At 34.9% G+C, this 22,018-nt stretch overlaps 1 protein-coding gene across 1 annotated transcript in view; it reads left to right on the forward strand.

Annotated features, from left to right (window-relative positions):
- The window catches only part of GRIK2 (glutamate ionotropic receptor kainate type subunit 2), a 552,508-nt gene that overhangs the window by 241,682 nt on the left and 288,808 nt on the right, over window positions 1-22,018 (forward strand). Inside the window, exons 6-7 of the mRNA XM_014464175.2 lie at window positions 3,904-3,957; window positions 7,140-7,313. Coding sequence (XP_014319661.1) covers window positions 3,904-3,957; window positions 7,140-7,313 — 228 coding nt within the window. The remainder of the gene's footprint in view (window positions 1-3,903; window positions 3,958-7,139; window positions 7,314-22,018) is intronic.

The following is a 22,018-nucleotide window of genomic DNA, read 5'->3' on the forward strand; positions in this document are numbered from 1 at the left end:
CCTGAAGGTGTGCCGGATCAGGTGTGTGGGTCCCGCTGGGGTGCCTGGCCAGCCTGGGTGAGGGGCTGATGGGTGTTTGCAGGCTGGTCACACCCCCTTCAGGGTGGGGGTCCCCACTGGGTGCCTGGCCAGTCTGGGTGAGGGGCTGATGGCTGTTTGCAGGCTGGTCAAGCCCCCCCCAGTCGGGACTCTCACCCCATGGAGGTTTGGCCAGCCTGGGTGAGGGGCTGAGGGCTGTTTTCAGGCTGGCCAAGCCCCCCCGGCGACGGAAGCTCCCAGCCTCTCCTTTTTTTCTTTTTTTTAATTTTATTTTGGGATTTATTTACCTTCTATAATTGAAACTTTGTAGCCTTGAGAGGAGCTCAGAGCCGGCCAGTGTGGGCGGGAGGGAAGCTTGGCTTCCTCCATCGCCAGGGGCAACCCAAGCTTCCTGCTCTCTCCAGCTCGGTGGCCATGGTGGCTGAAAGCAGGTATCTGGGGTTTATTTACCTTCTATAATTGAAACTTTGTTGCTTTGAGTGGAGCTCAGAGCTGGGGCGGGAGGGAGGGAAGCTCGGCTTCCTCCATCATTGGGGCAACCAAGCCTCTTGCTTGCTTCATCTCCGTGGCTGCCGGCCGCCACCCTGGTTGGGTTAATTTGCATATAGTCGCTCTGATTGGCTGGTGGGCGTGGCTTTAAGGTGTAGCGAAGGTACGGTCAATTTGCATGTTTGTCTTTTATTAGTGTAGATATCTTACAGATGAGGGAACTAATGTTGGGAGTTAAATAGTTAGTTCAAGGCTATATACTTACAATGTGGTAAAACCTGGATTTGAACATAAGTTTTTATACTTTGTTTTTTAGAATTTTTGTGTACATTGGCTAACACCATGGTGTTTTAGAATTTTTTAACTGTCTTGAAATCATTCATGTGTAGGATAAAATTTCACTACTAGAGAGTGATGTAGATTCAGATGTCAAATTATGTCCTTTAACATATAATTACCAACAGTAAATGCCTCTTTTAACTTGGTTATTTTATTAAACAGAAGTTTGTCCAATCTTCCCATATGAATATTGATTTCACTACAGTAAAATATTTAATTGGATTTGGAAAATTGATCTAGTGTTATATTTGGGTAATAAAGCATGTGAGGTTTGTTTGTTTTTATTTTTTTTAATGAGCAAAATAATGAAATCTAGAGTACTGAAATCTAGAGTAGGAATTTGTTTTCATTTAATATCAAGACAATTCTTGATCACATTAAGAATACACAGACTTGCCCAGCCAGTATGGCTCAGTGGTTGAACATCGAACTATAAGCCAGCAGGTCATGGTTCAGTTCTTGGCAGACTCTATCCCCATTGTGGGATGTGCAGCAGGCAGCTGATCAATGATTCTCTCTCATCATTGATATTTCTCTCTCATCATTGATATTTCTCTCCCTCTCTCCACCTCTTTCTTCCTCTCTGAAATCAATAAAAAATGTATTTAAAAAAAAAATAACAGCCTGGAAAGGAGACCTTTTCTTTATTCCTGGAGTGAGTTAATACTCAGCTATTTGTCAGTAACAGAGCTTTGGTAGGCTCTCTCTCTAGGCTTTCAATTAGCATGTAAATGATCAGCTATTTTGTCCCTAGAATAACTATGACTTATTTTGCTATTTGAAAGGTGAGAGGCCCATCATCTTTAATAGAATTTCCATTCTGCCTTCTCTTTGATTCATTCATTATTTTATACTACTTTTCTTATGTGTATTCTGACTTAGAGATAGTAAGAAATATTTATTCTAAAATAAACCTAGGTCAGGATACACATACTAGGAAGAAAACAGAATTATGATAATATTTAAAATATATACACAACAGAAAAAGATACATAATTATAACAGGACTAGTGGCCCAGTGCACGAATTCGTGCACAGGTGGGGTCTGGCCAGCCTGGCCCCAATTGCGGTGGATCGGGGCCAGGCCTGTCGGGAAGAGGAGATGGTGGGAGGTTGTCAGACCGGCCTGCCCCAATTGGGGCCCGATCAGGGCCGGGCAGCTCTGGGGAGGGGCGGAGGGCAATTGGCCGGTGGGCTTCACCCCCAATTGGGGTTGGTGGGGCCGATTGGGGGCCAGCTGCCTGGAGGAGAAGCTGCAGGCAGTTGGCTGGTGGCCCTGCCCTTAATTGGGGTCTGGGGGTTGATCTGAGGTGGGGCTGGGTGGGGGGAATGGCTGCAAGAGGTTGGCCAGCTGGTCCCACTCCCTGTTGGGGTAGGGGGGCGATCAGGGGTGGGGCTGGCAGGGGGGAGGGTTTGCAGGCTGATGGGGTGGTGGGGGCCCAAAGGGGGCGGGGCTGGCCAGAGGGAGGGGCTTCTGGGGGTTGGTCGTCCAGCCTCACCCTCGGATCAGGCCGGTTCTCTGGTCTCTGGCTGCAGTGGGCGTCATAGCAACTGGTCATTCTGGTCATTACGGCATTCCGATTGCTGGCTATATATATATATATATATATATATGTATGTATATATATATATATATATATATATATATATATATATGTATATGTATGTGTATATGTATATGTATATGTATATGTCTATATATGGATTAGTAAATGAAAATTCAGAGCAAAGGTAAAATGAGAATGTGAAAATTAAGAAGTCAGAGTAACTATCACACAGAATATGTCCTTTTAGATTCTATAACACTGGCAAACCACATATATACAGCAGTATTTTTTTAAGTTACCTTGTCCCAGAGATTTGTCTCCTTTTTAGAACTCAGTTATTCTAGAAACCAATTCAAGAATAAATTAAATAACTTCCTTCTTGTTAATGTAGCAAGACAACGTTTACTAGGACTCTATTTTATGATTTATAATTTTTTTCTGAGATTCTTCAACATTGGTTCACGATGGAACTCTGAGGATATGGTATAGGATTTGGAGAGCAGGCACAGATGGGTTTAATCCAATATTTTAAATATCCGGAAAAAAAATAATGGATTTATCAGTGTAGCCTTATTTGCTTATTTGTTTGCTTAATTTGTTTACACTAACTAAGCTTTTTCTAAATACTGAGCAGCAGTGAATTTGAAGTTCTCTTTTCTGAAAGCTTTAAAACTGAGTGGAGCTTGGGGCTGGCTAGATTTTTCTGAGGCAAATTGAAGACACTAATTGACATGCATGCCTTAATAGCTAAGATGCCACCTCTGCCCAGAATGAATTTGTGTAGTTAGTGTGTGGAACAGTATTGGATGTTAGATGCACCTGAAAATGCTTGTTTTCTACTGACTCTTTATCCAAACGTCTTTGTTTTAATATTAGTAGTCTAATATTGACAAGGACTTAAAAGTATGAAATAAAACATAGAGGATTGAAATTGGCCTATTAATAAAAATATATTTTTTATCTGTACTTTTTGAATGACAGTGGTGATTTACACCTGCTCCTTTAATGTCGGGGAAACATCTCTAAAATGCTAAAAAAATTCCTATTGGCATTGTACTTTGCAGCACATTTTTCCCTAATTGAGTAATACCTTTTATCAAAATAAAATGGTGTTCCTCATTAGGGTATTAATAGTGGACACATTACACACATAATGAACTAAGATGTGCTATCTCAGGTTTGTGTCAAAGGAAATTTCTCCTTCAATATGCAAAGCAATAAGCTTCACAATTGCGCACATTCAACTAATAGCTATTCTATCAAGATAATTAGTTCTGAAATTTCTTCAGTAACCACTAATCTTCTTCAACTATGGAGGAAAGACTTAGTTTGACTCAATTTTAATGTGACCTTAGTAATATAGACTGATTCTTTATTAAATCATACTATTTTGTTCTCATTTGTCTTATTGACATAATGTATTTCATATAATGTGTACCTTTAGTATCAGTATACTTATATTTACTTATTTTTATTTTTTATTTCTTAGGCATTAGCTATGGGGATGATGACAGAATATTATCATTATATCTTTACCACTCTGGTAAGTAATTTATAAAACATAAAGATAATGCTCTAAAGTTTGTTATTATGACTTTCCAGAATGGGAAATGGGTTTTTGAGTGAGAAGAAATAATATGACTGACACTGTTGTAGTTATACTGTATATTATTTTGATAAAGCCCAGGAGGAATTATCATAACAAAGAACTAATATTTCTTGGTGGGAAGCTGGTGATATCGAAATAAAATCATTTTAGATATTAAATTTAAAATATTATCTCATCTGTAGATGAGTTTCAGAACATAATGCAATTCAAAACTAGTTCACTGAGAAATCAATGTTTTAGAAAAGCACAAATTCTTATGTGGTTAACTCTATTCACTTTACAAAAATCATATTTGTTGAAGCTGCTCTTTTAGTAGATTAAATTTACTATATTGTATTTGTCTATATTTAGTTGGTTTTTTAGTCAATATTATTTAATTAACTATTAGAAAATTGAAAGTTACATTTATCTTTTGTCTGTACATACCCATCACACAGTTTTTCCTTAATATGCACAAAAACCTGACTTTGCTGTTTTATCAAACCTACTTACTCTATTTCTTTATCATGTCATATCCTGATTTCTCTTTATTAAAAACATAACATTTAAATAAGTAAAGTTGAAGATCTAGTTGACTTTATTGAATGATTTTGAATTGGACAGCATCCCGTCTACCAAGTGGAGAGGAGCTCTGAGGGGGTGTACAAAAGGCTTTTAAAGGCAGAGAGAGGGTGGGAAGAGGAAGTCATAAATGCAGAAAAGGGTTATTTCTGGCAAGGTTACCTCCTATTGGGGGACAAAAGGGTATATTTAGGCAGATTACCTCACTGTTGTTGACCTGGAAATTACAGACAGACCAGTAAGATGACATTCCCAAGGAAGTTTGAAAATGCAGTTAGGTTAAGTATTAAGCCTTGGTTGGGTGACATTGGCTTTGCAAAAGTGATTCCATTTGGGGCCTGTTTCTTTTAACACCTTCCCCTGTGAAATAGCTGTATGTCTCCAAAATTTGTTTCCTGCCCGTCTCCAAAAAGTATCTCCAAATTTGGGCCTCCATCCTAGTTTCTTTTCTTTTTTTTAATCTTTGATCATTTTCTTCAGAAATGGTATGTATTTAAAGTTTCAATTATTACCTTTGTTCAAATAAGATCTAAATGTACATCTGTAATAGTCTTGAATTGTTGTGTATTAGTATTGCTACATTGAAGAATAACCCTAATTGTTGTGTCATTAAGATCATTTCAAATTATTTAAACTTAATATATTATCCTCTAAATTGACCCCTCTTCTGACTTCCTTCAAAATTTCTATTGTCTCTGACTCATTGTCACCAACAAAATTCTACTGTTCTTTCCTCCATAGTGTCTCTTGCATGCATCTTCTCTATTTCCCCAGTGACCAATTTTTTAAAAATATATTTTATTGATTTTTTACAGAGAGGAAGGGAGAGGGATAGAGAGTTAGAAACATTGATGAGAGAGAAACATCAATCAGCTGCCTCCTGCACACTCCCCACTGGGGATGTGCCTGCAACCAAGGTACATGCCCTTGATCGGAATCGAACCTGGGACCCTTGAGTCCGCAGGCTGACGCTCTATCCACTGAGCCAAACGGTTAGGGCCCCAGTGACCAATTTAACGAATGCTTTTTTTCTCTGTTAACTTAAAAGTCTTCCAGGTAATCACCTTGTTTTTTGGAGGGTTGAAACTACCAGATCAAATTACTAAGATTTATTTGATCACAATAGCTTCCTGTATTAAAACTCTCCGTCACTGGAGATCCTTCTAGCTGTAAGTTGCATTTTACTGATAAATATTAAGGTTAACTCTGCTGTACTATCTCTATATCACTTCCCACCGGGAGAATTTTTGTGGCCTGTAAGAAACTCAATGATAGGCTGGTGGAGAGGGAGTGGAAGCCTTCACTCATCAGCAAATTATATTTTAATTCTGCCAAAATTCAGTTCTCCCATAATCATAAGATTTTAGGGAAATCAAAAGCATCTCTTAATAAGAAAAAAAAATACGAAAAGAACTAGTGTGCAGTGTATAGAACACAGCCTTTAATTGAGGCCTTTTTAGTTTGATTCTAACCTAACTTTTCTAGTTGATTTGTTTGTTTGCTGCTACTGTCTTTTATGAATTCTCTTTTGTGGCCAAACTGATCTAGATCAGTCTCCTGGATAGGTTGTATATTTTCTAATTTTTATCTCTACTGACACTTCAAATGGCCTCCTTTCCCCTTTCGCCTCTCAAAAGCCTGACCACTCTTTGATGGCAGCTCAGAATCCATCTGCTTTAGGAAGTTGTTTCTGACTATGAAAATTAATCATCTGTCTTCTGACTTTTGCTGACTTCTACTCTTTACCCCTTCGCATACATTGAAATATATTATTTACCGCATTCGATATATATCCTTGGCTTGACTGCAAACATTGAAAAAGAAAAAACTAAAGATTCACATAATTTTATTCCTGTTATCTAACCTGTATAGCTGTACGTGTCCAAGGCAAGCTTTACATAGAACCAATGTCATTACTCTTGCCCCTGTTCTTATGTGGTGGTAAGATCGGTTAGAGAAAAGGCAAAGGTCTGATGTGCTCCATGTTTTCATAGTGCCATCCAAGTACTTTGATAGCTTGGTCTCCTGTCTTCTGGGAAAAACAAAGGGCAAAGCAGAGCATTCACTGTATACAGATTGGAAATCTAAAGGGTTCCTTATGAAGTTGCCAGATAGGGTGTCGCAAAGGGACTGCAGGTATTCTGCAACCGAAAAGGACAGTCTTCTTAACTTTTTTTTCTGTTTTGATATATTTTTTTATTTAGTTAGAAGCCATATATTGTGACCTGTTTCTTAAAACAAAACAAAACAAAAAACACCTAAAATATAAAATGGCAATAACCAGCCAAAAAAGCAGGGCATAGAAAAGATACCTCTAGTTAGTTAAAAGTGAAATAGTAATGCATAATATTTAAGGATAAGCTATCCTTAACATGGAAAAGAAAGCTCATGTAAATCTTAAAGGTGGCTGTAAAAAGCCTGTTGTAGCATTGGTGGAATTAGAATAGTGTGTGTATATATGTATCCTAAGGCAAGCAAGAATAAGTGACTATTTCAATTATGCATGCTTGTAAATATAGTTTTTGGATAATAACATGAAAACATTTGTCTTTCAGGACCTCTTCGCTCTTGATGTAGAGCCCTACCGATACAGTGGCGTTAACATGACAGGGTTCAGAATATTAAATACCGAAAATACGCAAGTCTCTTCCATCATAGAAAAGTGGTCGATGGAACGGTTGCAGGCACCTCCGAAACCCGATTCAGGTTTGCTGGATGGATTTATGACGGTATGAATAACCACTTAAACATCAGTTTATGTGTTTCTAAGTAATATTGCATAAATTATTAAATTCTCTGGATCTAAACGCTGGATTAATTGTTTGACCTTAAAGACATATCAGAACTACTATTACAAATAATTCTTTTGAAATTTTTAAAATTAGTTCTTTATTGAAAATTTACACTTTTATCAAAGTATCTCTAGAGGCATTTTAACTATGGTTAGAATACTACAGTGTAGAAATTTCTCTAAAATTAATTAGTGCCATAATATGATAAATTAGAGACTGAAAAGAAGACATTGCCTGACAGTTGTCCTTCTGATTTTAATTGGAAATCTAAACAATTCCTTATGGCCAATATATGATCACTCTTCAACATGTTGGTTTCTGATATCTGATATCCATATGGATGACTTACATTACACAAAATATCCCTTGAACTTACTCACTTTTAATAAATTTTTAATATCAAGTAATTTTAATAAACTATAAAACAAGCACATAGAAAAAGCTCATGGAGTAGATGTCAATGTTGGAGAAATCCCTCCCACACTTCTAGTTCCATATCCCATCCCTCAAAACCAAACAACCAAATCTGAAACGACAAAGGAAATCCTTCCAAACTTGAACTTCTGTGAGAGCCCCTTCGCCAATAAAAACAACACAGTGTCCTACATGGCACACTATCAGAGTTAAAATAACTCCAACTTTTATAGCTATACATCTTGTTTTAAAGCAAATCAATACATTTTAAAATTTCATATACTTAGGAATTTATCCATTTTGTCAAGACTGTCCAATTGTTGGCATATAGTTGTTTGTAATATTTTCTTACAATCCCTTTTATTTCTGGGTGGAGTCAATTGTTATTTCTCTTTCATTTCTGATTTTATTTATTTTGATCCTCTCTCTCTTTTTTTTGATGATACTGGTTAAAGGTTCACCAATCTTGTTTAACTTTTCTTTTTTTCTTTATTGATTAAGGTATTACATATGTGTTCTTATCCCCCCATTGCTCCCCACCTCACCCCCCAATCATGCTCTCACCCCCCGGTGTCTGTGTCCATTGGTTAGGCTTATATGCATGCATACAAGTCCTTTGGTTGATCTCTCTCCCTTACCCCCACCCTCCCCTACCTTCCCTTTGAGATTTGACAGTCTGATCGATGCTTCTCTCTCTCTCTGGATCTGTTTTTGTTCATCAGTTTATGTTGTTCATTATATTCCACAAATGAGTGAGATCATGTGATGTTTATCTTTCTCTGACTGGCTTGTTCCATTGATCTTCTATACTGTTTTCTTAGACTCTGTTTTTTTTGTCTGCTCTGACCTTTACTATATCCTTCCTTCCACCCACTTTAGGCTGTTTATTTTTCTTTCTAGTTCCATTAAGTGTAAAGGTAGGTTGTTTATTTGAAATTTTTCTTGTTTCTTGAGGTAGGCCTGTATTGCTATGAATTTCCCTCTTAGGACTGTTTTCCCATAGATTTTGGGTTATCATAGTCTGATTTTCATTAGTATCAAGGAATCGTTTAATTTCTTCCTTAATCCGATTGTTAACCCATTCATTATTAGTAACATTTCAATCTTACTAAATTTATTGAGATTTGTTCTGTCTTCTGACATTTGGTCTATCCTAGAAAATGTTCCATATGCACTTGAAAAGAATGTATATTCTGCTGCTTTGGGGTGAAATGCTCTGAAGATATCAATTAAATCCATCTAATCTCGTATGTCATTTAAGGGTGCTGTGTCCTTGTTGATTTTCTCTCAGGAAGTTCAATCTATTGATATCAATGGGGTGTTAAAGTCCCCTACTATGACTGTATTACTGTCGATCTCTTCTTTTATATCCACCAAGATTTGCTTTATAGATTTAGGTGGTCCTATGTTGGTGGGCAAAGGGAGGTTAATACAATAATTAATATATAAATAATAATACAAGAATGAACTGTTTTGAGTATTTACAACTATAAACCTACTTTTTGGTATATAAATGTTTACAAAGATTATATCCTCTTGTTGGATTGCTCTTTTTGTCATTATGTAGTAAACTTCTTTGTTTCTTACTATATAGCCTTTCTTTTAAATTCTATTTTGTCAGATATAAGTAACTGCTACGTGAACTTTTTTATTTAGTTTACTCTTAAAAGCTCAAGACTAACCAGAATCACAATTGTCATTTTCAAGTGCTAGTTTATACTTATATTGGATTAACACAGAAACTGTAAAAGAAGGTTATATTCTTATATAACTTTAGTTTTTTATACCAATGCTGCCAGTGAAATAAAAATCTAATGCAAGGCACATATATAATTTAAATTTTCTAATAGCTGTGTTATAAAACATACACAAAAAAACAAGTAAAATCAGTTATTAATTTATTTAACCCATTATATTAAAAATACTATTATTTAACTAGATAATAAATATAAACTTATGACTGAGATATTTGGATTTTTTCTATTAAGTTTTTGAAAATTGGAGTGTGTTTGACACCACATATATTAATTTGGGCTAGTCACATTTCAATAGCCAATTGTAGCTACTGGCTACCTTTTAGTATTGTGTGGGTTCATACAATAATATTTAAAAAAATGAAAATGTCTGATGTATTCTTATAAAATCTATTTTAATTATTGCTACAATTTAGGAAATAGTTCGTTATTTTGGCAATTTTTACATTTCCTAGGTCATTACCGCCTGCTTTTAACGCATCAATCTGAAGTGGAAACTTTATAAATGTAAATACATAGGTGGGCAAAAGGAGGTTAATACAATAATTAATATATAGATAATAATACAAGAATGAACTGTTTTGAGTATTTACAACTATAAACCTACTTTTGCCAGCCTCCGTATTCCTGTTGTGTGGGAAAGCTTTTTCTATTATGACTGTAAATTTTTCATTAATTACTTCAATTGGTCTTCAGATTATGTTTTTAATGTTGTAGTGCAATAAAGGGAAATTTTAAATTTACCTCTTAAATGATGATTTAGTAATACAAATTGAGCGACTTCATAGAGATTGTGAGAAAATCATTGTTACCCTCAAGCAACTAAGTTTCTGATGACAAAATGGCATTTATATTGTTTTAGTCAGGAAAATAACCTACTAGAATTTGAAGATGTCTTATATCTATATTTTAAATAAATAATAGGAGGGGAATTTTACTCTTTTTCATAAAAAAAGAGAGGGTTGATTAGTTCTACTATTTTGTCTTAACCTAAGCCTTAGGTTAAGGTATATTTGAGAAACCTTTTTGAGAAGACAATATGTAAATAACTTAAAAGTAAAGATATTTTCTCTCTTAAGTATATCTAGATTAAAAATAATATACAACCTAGAAAAAAATTACAGATAATATGTTTTTGAAATTTTAGAATTTTGAATACCAACATTCTTCTCTTTGGTATAGGCATTAAATGCTTTTTAAGTGGCATTTTATATAAGAAAAATTTTGAAAGTTTTCACATATAAGAGATAATTACCCCTCCACTTATATATTTTTATTTAAGTTAGTGCAAGCTATAAATATTTAACCAGAAAACTTACATGAGAACTTTTTTAAACAAGTGGGCTAAAAATAAACTTAATTTAATGAGCACTTTTTGAATAACATTTCTTTTCTAAAATATGTACCAGCTATATATTTTGTTATATTTATAAATTGAGCATGGAACACAAAATATTTTGGAAGAAGAGATGAAGCTTGCTATTAAAATAAATATGTCTTTCAAAATACATTCTGATTGATTAATGTTTTAAAATTTCCCTTTTGGAAAATTAATAATATTTTTTAAAATAGTCTATTATACAACATTATATAATGACATAAAAAGTACATATAAAGTATTTTTGTTATGTAATATTAATTTTAATTATAAAATAATGCATGATTATTATAAAAAGAAAATCAGTATCAAATCTGTATAAAGATGTTGGCATATTTATGCCTTGCACGAACAATCTTTTTCTTTCCTATTTAAGATTATATTGTAATCTATTTCCTACCTAGTCATTAAATGTTTAGGAAAACAAATTAATAGGCTATTTTCACCATGAATGGCATCAGGAAGTTAAGAGGATTCTAGTCAGAAAAGAATTATAGCCTGGCATTGTGGCATTGAAAATATTCCCTTCATTAAATTCACGAGATCTCAGTTTTATTATGACTCTTGTTCTTTTTCTCTCTCTATGATCACATAAAGAAATGGTACTATCAGTGAAGTTCCTAGTTTTGCAAGACCTATTATTATCAGTATCATAGTAATTTGTCACTATATAAGATCATAATACTTATACTTTCACACTCTTTATGTTTGAGCTATAAAAGGACACGATGAACTGGATTTGTAAGATTTTTTTTCTGGTTGAGTTAGCAGTTTCATTGACCCCTACATTAAATGTTTATCAGATAAATGACCGTGGAACACAAGGCCATTTTTCCTATAGTTGTAGTTTCTTCTTCCATGGTTTCTAATCCTTATATTAAATATATTAATGTTAGTATCTCAGTAAATGTTAATCTTCATTTGGTATAAACCCAACCAAGTCACACAGTACATCCAAGCCTGATCTAGTTAAGCAGGAAAGAAGAAAGAAAGCCCATCCCTCTTCTTTCACACATAAAGGTGTGTGTTTTTTTCCTCATAATATCATGTTTCTAGCACTTTTACCCTTGCCCATACACTATCTTTCAGTTAGTGCTCTAATGTCTTTCCAAGATATCAGCCCTTATTATAAAGCCATTCTCTACTGTGCATTCTCTATTAACTATTCACATATTTCCATGCTCCTGGGGTGTGGAAAAACTATTCTTATTGTTTGATCAAATGACATTTCTCCCAGTCTTCTGAATAGATATCTGTGTCTCCAAGAAAAGTTACTATTGGGTGGGAATTCACTTTTTTAATCCATCAGATTTTGATGGTAGTTAAAATTAATACTGATTTATTGAGTTTGCAGCAATCTCAATTCAAGAGAATGAAGTCAAGAACACCTTAAGGTAAATTTTAAACAGTCTAGATACATCCTAAACATCCTTCCGAGTGTTCCAATTATGCCTGTGCATACTAATGCTAATGTACCTATAACCTGTCCAGTAGATTTAAAATGCCATTTTTTCTTATGTTGATATAGAATACCACATGTATTCCTTGATAATGTAAATTTGCAACACAAATCAATAATGTCTATGTTGGTTGGTTATGTCATTTGGAGTGCTGTAGGGAGATTACTGTTTTGGAAATTTAAACTCTGGGTACCAATTGCTCTCTCCATTCCACTTTTCCTCTTTTTACATTCACCAACCATCACACACTGTCAATACCTTTCTTAACTACATTCTTCTTTCACCCCCAAAGCAGTGCCTGAGTTAAGGACCCAGTTAAGGACCCAGTGCTTTCTCACCTGGTTGCTGCGAGAGTCTGTCTCCTCAGTAATCTTACCAGAACATTGCTCATGACTCTTTGAGCCATGATCTGGCTCGTGATCTGGCTTCTGCTACTTATCTGGCCTCATATTTGCCTATTCCCTGCTCCACCAAGCCACCTCTTCATTTCAGCACAGGGTGTTCCCATTTTCTGAACCACCTTTCCGTATTAGAATGCATGGTATAGTCATACTCCTGCTCTAATTTCAGGTCATCTGTTGCTTTGTATGTGAATTTGCTCTGAGTTCTCCAGACATTTTTACCCGTGTGCTCCCACATAGTTAACCCCATGTTGAAATTTAACTCTGGTATTTTTGTTTGTTTTCATATCCATTTCTAAGTAGTCTGCTCTTTCAGGGCAAGAATTAGTTTTCATCATCCTTGAAACCCTGGTACCAACTTCAGTGGTTGGTGACCAGTAGGTGCTCATAATGAAAGAGGGAATGCCTCTTTAAATAAATATGCGTTAATATAGTTTAATCCGTTTACAACTGTATTCTAATCACCAGGTCGTCTCATTTCTCCAGATGTATTCTGGAGAGCTTGTTTTTTAGTTATCCACTCGAACTTTATTATGAAGATACCTAATCATTTAGAAAATTTCAATTAGACTAGTATCAATTATTTATTAGAGAATTACCTGCCAAGGCTGACCGCAGACCCTGTGCGACGGATGAATGATACTCTAACACATGTTTCTGTGAAAGAGAGGGCTAAGGCACTACTTGGCTATTGCCACCAAGTAGCCCTGTTCTCCTGCCTTCTTTGGCTTTTATTGTCTTAACAGCTTGTACTAAAATTAAGGTCTAGATACAATCAGCAAGGTAAGCATCCTTGAGAAAGTATATACTTCGACAAGGACTGGTCTTTAAAGACTAAACATTGAGATTCCAACAAAATACCCCGGGGGATCATACTTGTTTGGAAAAGTCAAGGTAGGGGCTGCTGCTTTAGGCAAGGTCCCCGCAGAGGCCCCCAACCTTTTGGAGAATCCTCCTTACAGACTTCCCAACCAAGTCCCGTGCTTCCCCACAAGTACCTTAAACAACAAAAGCTTAGGAATGCTTTTGATTAAATAGTGAAATTTTAGTGAGTTAGAAGAGTAAATGCCATTCTTTTTTACAAAAAAAGGTAGAATGTTTATAAAATAGGTATTCTTTATGTGTTTAAGTTCCAATATCCTCCTAAAATTCCTTTTAACAAAAGAACACGGCCTAGACTTTTACATTTTCTCATAATTTGATCAACTTATGTTAAAAAATTAATATCACATATACACAATTTACAGAAGGGAGTTAGCTCATATACTAAGAGGGGACAAGTATCACTCTGTTACTGTAAAAAGATTTACCTTTAGAAAGTCAATGAAAAAAGAACCATAGAGAAATAAAGTATGGCCATGCAGGGTTTCATTTATTGCTAGAAGTAAAAGCCTGCCTTTGCTGATATTTGCTTAGCTTAATTAGCTGTAGCTGTTTTCTTCAATTCAGTTGAAATGAGAATAAATGTGAGACTTTTCCAAGCAGTGGATCAATATAACTTATCATTTTGAGTAAGTTGATTTTATTTCATATTCCACCAAAACCCCAAAAGAAAAGTATGAAAAGTGGCTAAATAATGAATTAATTATCCTTTCTTTGATCAATTTTAATTGTGTGTACATTGTAGATAACACTCAGGATTTGATACCCAGGCTCTCATGATTGGGTGATGAAGACAGGACCAGTTTCTTAACAGAACTTAGGGAATTGACAAAATTAGAAGATACTGAATTTTTATTGCTCACATCTCACATCTTTGACGGTACAAAATCATATTCAAACTTTGATTATTGATGTCTTCCTAATTTGGTACTTATTTGATTGATCTACTTTCCTAATTCTTCCTCAAATTTTTTGTTACTATTCCTTGTTTTCCATGCTATTTTATGACAGCAAGAAATAGACATATTTCTCAGGGGTTTTACATAATTTCTCCATATTTTGTTGAAAAAATGTGCAACATTTTGCAAAATTTATTAATGTAGCTGTTAGTTTTATTTTTGTCTTTACCACAAAAGAAATATTTTGAGTCCACATATATTTTATATATATGGAAGAAAATTTGTATAAGATATTTCAGAGTATGTAATGAAGTCATAAATACAACATTTATTGCATTTTTATGATTGACTCAATGAAGAGTCATAGAATATGGAGTACGTGGCATGAATAACAGAATGGCACTATTTCTTCACTTTATTATACCTATTAACCTTCCAAGATGTACTAAATTGCAAGTTTAATCTGAATATAAATAATTTAGATGACTTAACAACCTCTATTATTTTATTAACATAGAGCATTACACCGAATTGCCTTTGCTCATTGGCAGATTAAATAATCAGCATTTATCTAAGGTGGGTAAAAAGAGGGAATTTCTATTTTAAGTAACTGTGTATGTGTGTGTGTGTTTTTCATGAAAAATGGCAGTTGCAATGAAGCACTTACTGCACAGTCATATTACTCTTTCGGTCTATTTTTAAACTTTTCACTTGGTAAAGCTAAGTTTGATTCAAAATATTTTCCCCCTTTTACCTTAAATAACAAAATTTATCTTCAAAGCATTGATCTGAAATCATTCAATACAAAATTGTAAAGGATAAACACATTTTTGCTCATATTTTTTCAGCTTCTCTCAGATTTTTTATTTTATATTTAAATATAGTTACATATGGATATAACCAATCACAGATGTATAAGGAAGTCCAGGTAGACCAAAATTTCTGTTATTCAAGATAGGGCTCCGCAGGGACACCTGGAGAAGGTGATGGCCAAATGCTCTGACAAGAGGGCAAAGTCCAGCATTGCTCTCTAGGAACTGGCGATGTTCTGAGATTTAGGGCTTCACATACGTGATAAATTAGAGACTAAAAAGAAGACATTACCTGATAGTTATCTTTTTTATTTTAACTGCAGCCTTTTTTGTCATGCTCCTTCCTAGAACAGTGTATTTAAAAATTAAAACTGGGCCTGGCTGATGTTGCTCAGTGGTTGAGTGTGAACCTATGAACTAGGAGGTCATGGTCCAATTCCTGGTTAGGGCACATGCCCCAGTTGCAAGCTCAATTGCCGATCGGGGGAATACAGGAAGCAGCCAGTCAATGATTCTCTGTCATCATAGATGTTTCTATCTCTCTCTCCTTCTCCCTAACTCTCTGAAATCAAGAAAATGTTCTTAAAAAATTAAAACTGGAGATATTATAAATAAATGAATAACTTGGTGTTTAATAATATATATTTTATATAATAAACATAAATCATAACTAATTTTTATGTAAATATATACCACAGTAGATGTTTTCTTCTGTTTTTAAATTATCTACCTACATGTCCCACCGATACAGAAATTCTCTTGCCTATTTGAAATAAATAATTTCCCAAGTCACTTATTAGAAATAGGAACATAAATGTATATAAAGTATGACTTTAAGGACCCTAGGCTGTAGAGTAGACCCAAGAACTTTCATCCAAATAATGACTACGTATAAACTCTGAGTTTAATTCCCATTGTGTGTTACCATTTGTATTTGACAATCTCTACTATAAAATAGCCTATTTGTGAAATGCATTTAATGCTTACTACGTTCTAGTGCTATTGTTGCCTCATGACCACATCATGGGGCAGATATAATCCTATTTTATAGATTCAGATACATAGAGTAGGTAGGTTATACATAAAGGATGATCCCTGGGCTATAATCAGAAGCAAATATAAAGGCATCCTTAAGCATCCAGAAGTAAAAAGTTGAGCGTGATGAATTAGAAACCAGAAAATCATGTTACATTTATTGCTTCTTCTTCAACTTTAATTTATAGTTTCACATCAATTTTGGGTAAGTGGTAGTTCTACTAATACCTCTTCTTTCCTTCCTGAATAGATTAAACTAACTAAGAGAGGTTTGGAGGCAGCATCTGAGTCCCATTTCCAATCCTTTCTAATGCTGTCACTTAATCTCTTTGAGCCTCACTTGTCAAATAGAAGTAATAAATTTTAGTGTGTTGTCCTAAGGATAATAAATTAACATATAAAAATATTGGAAACCTTCCTGGGGGTGTTTTATAATTATGAGCTATATTATTGCCTCCTCTTAAACTCCCAATGCCTGAGAAATGTAGAATAAATTTTGACACAGTGGTTATATCTTAAATTATCCAGTCATATTATTTCAGTATCATTTGTAATCTCTTTTATGCAATAACACTGTAGTAGATATGTGGTGAGTGTGTGTGTTGTGTGTTAGGTGGTTAATTGACATAGAACCTTTAAGAAGCTTTATAAAGAATCTATTTTGTACTTGAATTAATAATCTTAAAATGTTCACAATCACAAAAATTGTAAATGTGCTATTAGAATGATACATCCCTATATAATAGATTTTTAAGTTTAACTAGAAGTTTATGAAATGGTAGGTACCATTTATTTACACTCAATGTCAGGTCACTGCATTTTCAGGTTAAGAAGATAGTTTGTTAGGTAGAAAATTAAAGGATGAATTTTGTTTCATTTTTTTAATGCCAGTTATAAAAGACTGCTAAATCTATTTTATCTTAGAACAGGAATTTGGGGAAGAGAATCACCTATCAAAACCAAGGTCTGCTTATTACTCCTTTATAAACTTCTAATTATTTAATATCTGTGAGCCTCAATTGCTTCTTCTACTTAATGGAACTAATAATATATCATAGTGTCACTATGAAGATTAAGTGTGTAGGCATACTGCTTAAAGACAGTGTCTGGCAAACAGCTGATCCTCCAAAAATGATATCTATTTTCACCAAGGCAAATACTATTTCTGAACTTCAGTGCAAGTACTGTTTCTGTTTAGAGTAAAGTTAATCATTCAAAGAGTTTCTTGATGTCCTGTTGTACTAATGTGACAATTGAATAAGAATGCAACTGTAAATAATACTTTAAAAAAGAATCTAAGAGTAGGTAGCTGCTTACTTTAATGCACTAGTTGAGATTAAGTGAATGAATAAACATGAATAAGAGCCAGGTTTAGTATCAAGTAGTTGATGTTTATTTCATGACACTGGTATCTAAGTAATTATATTTACATTGGACAGATAGTCCTTCAAAAAAGTGTAGCCTGTGTATTTTAATGATAGAAAAGGCCTAAGAAATGGTCAAGGGTTTACTCTGATGTACTAATTTCCAAGATATGCTTGGCCAATAGTCTTTAAATTCACATTAATAAATTAAAAGGATATTTCAGACAAAATGAAATGAGTTTTAGGGTGAATTTGCTCTAGGGATATTAGGAATTATCTTGCTTTATTGTTCAGAGAGAAAATATGTTGATCTTTCATTTGCTTTTCTAAAAGAAGTCATAAATATTTTATTCATTAATCTTCAGAATACCCTGTGATCAAATTGAACCAGAAGGGAAAATGAAATTATTAAACAGAAGCAGATATTGAAATGGGAGTAAATCAATTTGTTATGAAAAATTTTTGTATATTATTACTCATTCATTTATTCTCTAAATATTTACTACACACCCACTATATGTAATATGTGGTATTACATATGTGGTAATATGACCATGTGAATAAGAATATATATATACCTGTACCAGAAGAATTATCAATTTACCAAGCAAAGTAAAACACAGCCTTAAATAATTTTAAAAAATAAAAAATGTTGGGTCTTAAATAATTATAAAAAATAATTTTAAAAATGTAATAAAGAACTTATGTAGAAAATAATATATTTATATGGGAGTTTACCTATGCTTGTTTAGGGTAAATTGAACCTCACATAAAGTCACAGCTAGAGAATTTTACATGCCCAAATTACCAGGATGAACAGTTTTCTTTCTTCGTAGTTTTCTCACTGTACATGAGCAACAATCCACCATTCTGCGATAAGTCCCAGAAACTCAGAGGCTTGGTCAGCTTCATCAGGCTGGTTGATGGGAACACAGGCTCCATTGTAGGGTACTCCACACAGAAGTGCCCTGTTCAAGCTGGAGAATGACATAGCACTCCAGAAAATGACACCGCAGTCCTGAAGCTGTTGCCAGATTTGGAGTTTTGGTATTTCTGCTGAAAATGTGGCAAATTGTCATCTTATCCACCCACGCTTCTTTGGCCTCTGCTGTTAGAGACCATTTTTTGCCTATTCCCTCTGCATGTCTTGTCATTTCACCACAGGAGCTAGGGCTCAAGTTTATTCTCAAATTGGCCTGGATTCCCACTGTTCCAGCTCTCATCTTCCAGTTAGCTAGCTCTTTAGTTTGTACAGCAAATGTGCACTGGGCGCCTGCCCTTAGTGCCAGCATGGCTGAGTCAGGAGCCCCACACCAGTCACTGGTTGTTTGCAGACCAAGCCCTTCCACAATGCTCTCAGTCTTGTCCAAGCTGTGTCCTCTCTCAGTTGGTGATTGTTTTCACTCACCTGACTCTACCTGGGCAGCCTTAGTTCCTCAAAGGTATTCTGGATTGGAGTCTTGATTGTTTTGCTCCTAGGAGTTTCCTTGACCCTTTTGCAAATTTATCCACTTTCTCCTCAACAGCTTTCAAGCTCCTGGTACTAAGGAATGGAGGAAAGAGAGGTCTCTGTAAAACCAAATGCACAGTTGCTCTTGCCACCAGAGAAATGGTGCAGAGTTGGAGTTCATCAAATGTGTATATAGAAGGGATGAGAAAACCTACACCAAAAGTATTTGATGTTTATGTCTTTAACCATGGAGCTAAATTAATAATAATAATTTTATTTTATTGTGGTTATTTTAGCATCACCAAATACTGGGCATATCTGCTACAATGTTATAAAAATTTGACAGTTTGGTATGATTGGAAAAAAATTTGTAGGAGGTAATGCTTGAACTGGATCTTGAAGGTGAATTTGAACATAGCATTTTGATAAAAATAGATTAGAGCAGGAGGGCCAAGTTGAAAGAAGAGAATGAAAAATCAAATTTTTTTTAGAATATGAGAGTGCAATACAAATGATGTTTATCATTTATTCAAAATATTATGCCAATTGTGGTATTTAAATGAAGATATGCTAGCCTTGCACTATCTCTAATTCTCACAAAAATGAGCAAAATGAACATTATGTCTCACTTTACAGAGGATGGAACTGAGGCTCAGATATGTTTAGTATATTGTCTGAGGACATGTTGCTTAGAAGGTGGAGGTTGAGCTTTAAGGTCAGGCCTTTCTACCTTGTTGACTTGTGCTCTTTCTGCTCTGCTCCCAGAAGGCTCATCTGGTGGCTCATGCAGGTTCATTAGACTCACTCCAGGCAAAGGCAGGAATCTGTGATGCAAGTCTAGGGTAATAATGACACTACTAGACCCCAGAGGGCTCGAAGGCAGGATTGAAAGGGAAGACCCCTTTGAAGTAGGAAAGGAGACTAAGGAGACAAGATTAGGAAACTAGAATAAGAAGACAAGAGAGACTGATACACCTTCCAGCTTAGGTGACTGGAAAGACACTAGTGTTTTAACAAGAATGGGACTGTCTAGAGGAGGAGGTGACTTGTAAAGGGAGGTGGCATTGCAATCATGGCAGTGGTGAAACCTAAAGGGAGAGAGGTTTGACAAAAAGTTGGAAGCCAGTATATTGTTTCTCTTGCAGTAAGGGATAAGATCTCAATTTCTTTTTCAGATATAAGAGAAGGATCTATTGCCATATGTTTGCAATCCTTCAAAGAAAAGGATCTAGCCCTTCTATTTGGCTACCCAGATTAATCAACCCTGAAAGTTAGAAAATGTAAGTCACTTTGGATGCAGTTAAAGAATAACTGCATAACTGCATCTTTTGGTCCCTTTGTTTCTCAGTAGTCATGCCACCATGCCTGAGGCTCCACACCAAATGTGCTTGGGTCTTAGGAACAAAATATTTTAATTTATATTCTCATCCTGGCTTTCAAGGAAAATATTACTCCTGCTAAAGGTTGCCCTTAAAAATCAACTTCTCAGACTCATTCTTAGTCTTTAAATATTTATTCCTCTCTCCAAATTCTTTACTTTGTCAAAGCAAAAAGGAAAATGAGTAAGTGATAAATTGAAGACTGTGAAATACCTTTAAAATGTGAACTTTCCAGCCCTTAAGACAGGAACATACAAATTTAACTAACAAAAATTATACATTGTCTTTTATATTTGAGAGTCTGCTAGACTAAATTTTAGTAAATTTGAAACAATCAAAATTACAAGGTAAACACAGATGTTCTCAATTGTTCACTTTTAAAAGCACTCTGATTATTTAGTGTTACTTCAATTTTATTGTATTATTGATGTATACTGTAGAAAATTTGCAAACTAAAAAATATGTGGAAGAAAATTTAAATTTTTATTCATTAGCACCAAGAAAATAGAATTATGACAAACATAGTGGAGTCTTTCTAAACCTACCTTTTCTTAACTGATTCACTAGAGTAACTGAAACTATTTATGCCTTGGTCAGGGGGCCAGTTCACTGTCCCTCAGACCTTTGGAGGGCCGGAGTATAGTTTTAAAAAAACTATGAACAAATTCCTATGCACACTGCACATAATCTTATTTTGAAGTAAAAAAACAAAGCAGGAACCACTCCATATTTGTATTTGCATGTGCCCGCGGGCCATAGTTTGAGGACCCCTGCACTAGAGTAACTGAAACTATTTATGCCTTGGTTAAATTCAGGGGTGCTCAAACTTTTTAAACAGGGGGCCAGTTCACTGTCCCTCAGACCGTTGGGGGGCCGGACTATAGTTTAAAAAAAAACTATGAACAAATTCCTATGCACACAGCAGCGGCAAAAACACCCGGCGGGCCGGATAAATGTTTTCGGCGGGCCGCATGTGGCCCACGGGCCGTAGTTTGAGGACCCCTGAATTAAACTGATGTCCACGGCAGCCTGAAAACTCACTTCTAGCAGGCTACTCCACCATGCTTCAGCATTTCACTCTCATAGTTGGGTATTCTTAAAAATGGCTAGTGGTGTTTCCTCCAGAATGAATTTATGCATGCTGTCCTTATTAATAAAATTATTCAATTAAATATTGCATAAAATAATGAAATACCAGGACAAAACAGAAACTTGTTTCTAGGAAAACTAATTTAATCACTAATAAAGTCAAGCCATTCAAGATATAGTTTATATTAATTTGAACAAGATAGTTCTATAAGGTAGATCCTACATATAATTTGCTTTATTCTTCTTTCAATTAAAAGAAACCAAAGCTAGAAATCATGCATAATTCATTATGTTTGAGGTTTATGTGAAACAGGAGAGAAATTTT

The sequence above is a fragment of the Myotis lucifugus genome, unplaced genomic scaffold, assembly GCF_000147115.1.
Source record: "Myotis lucifugus unplaced genomic scaffold, Myoluc2.0 scaffold_240, whole genome shotgun sequence".
Classification (NCBI taxonomy): Eukaryota; Metazoa; Chordata; class Mammalia; order Chiroptera; family Vespertilionidae; genus Myotis; species Myotis lucifugus.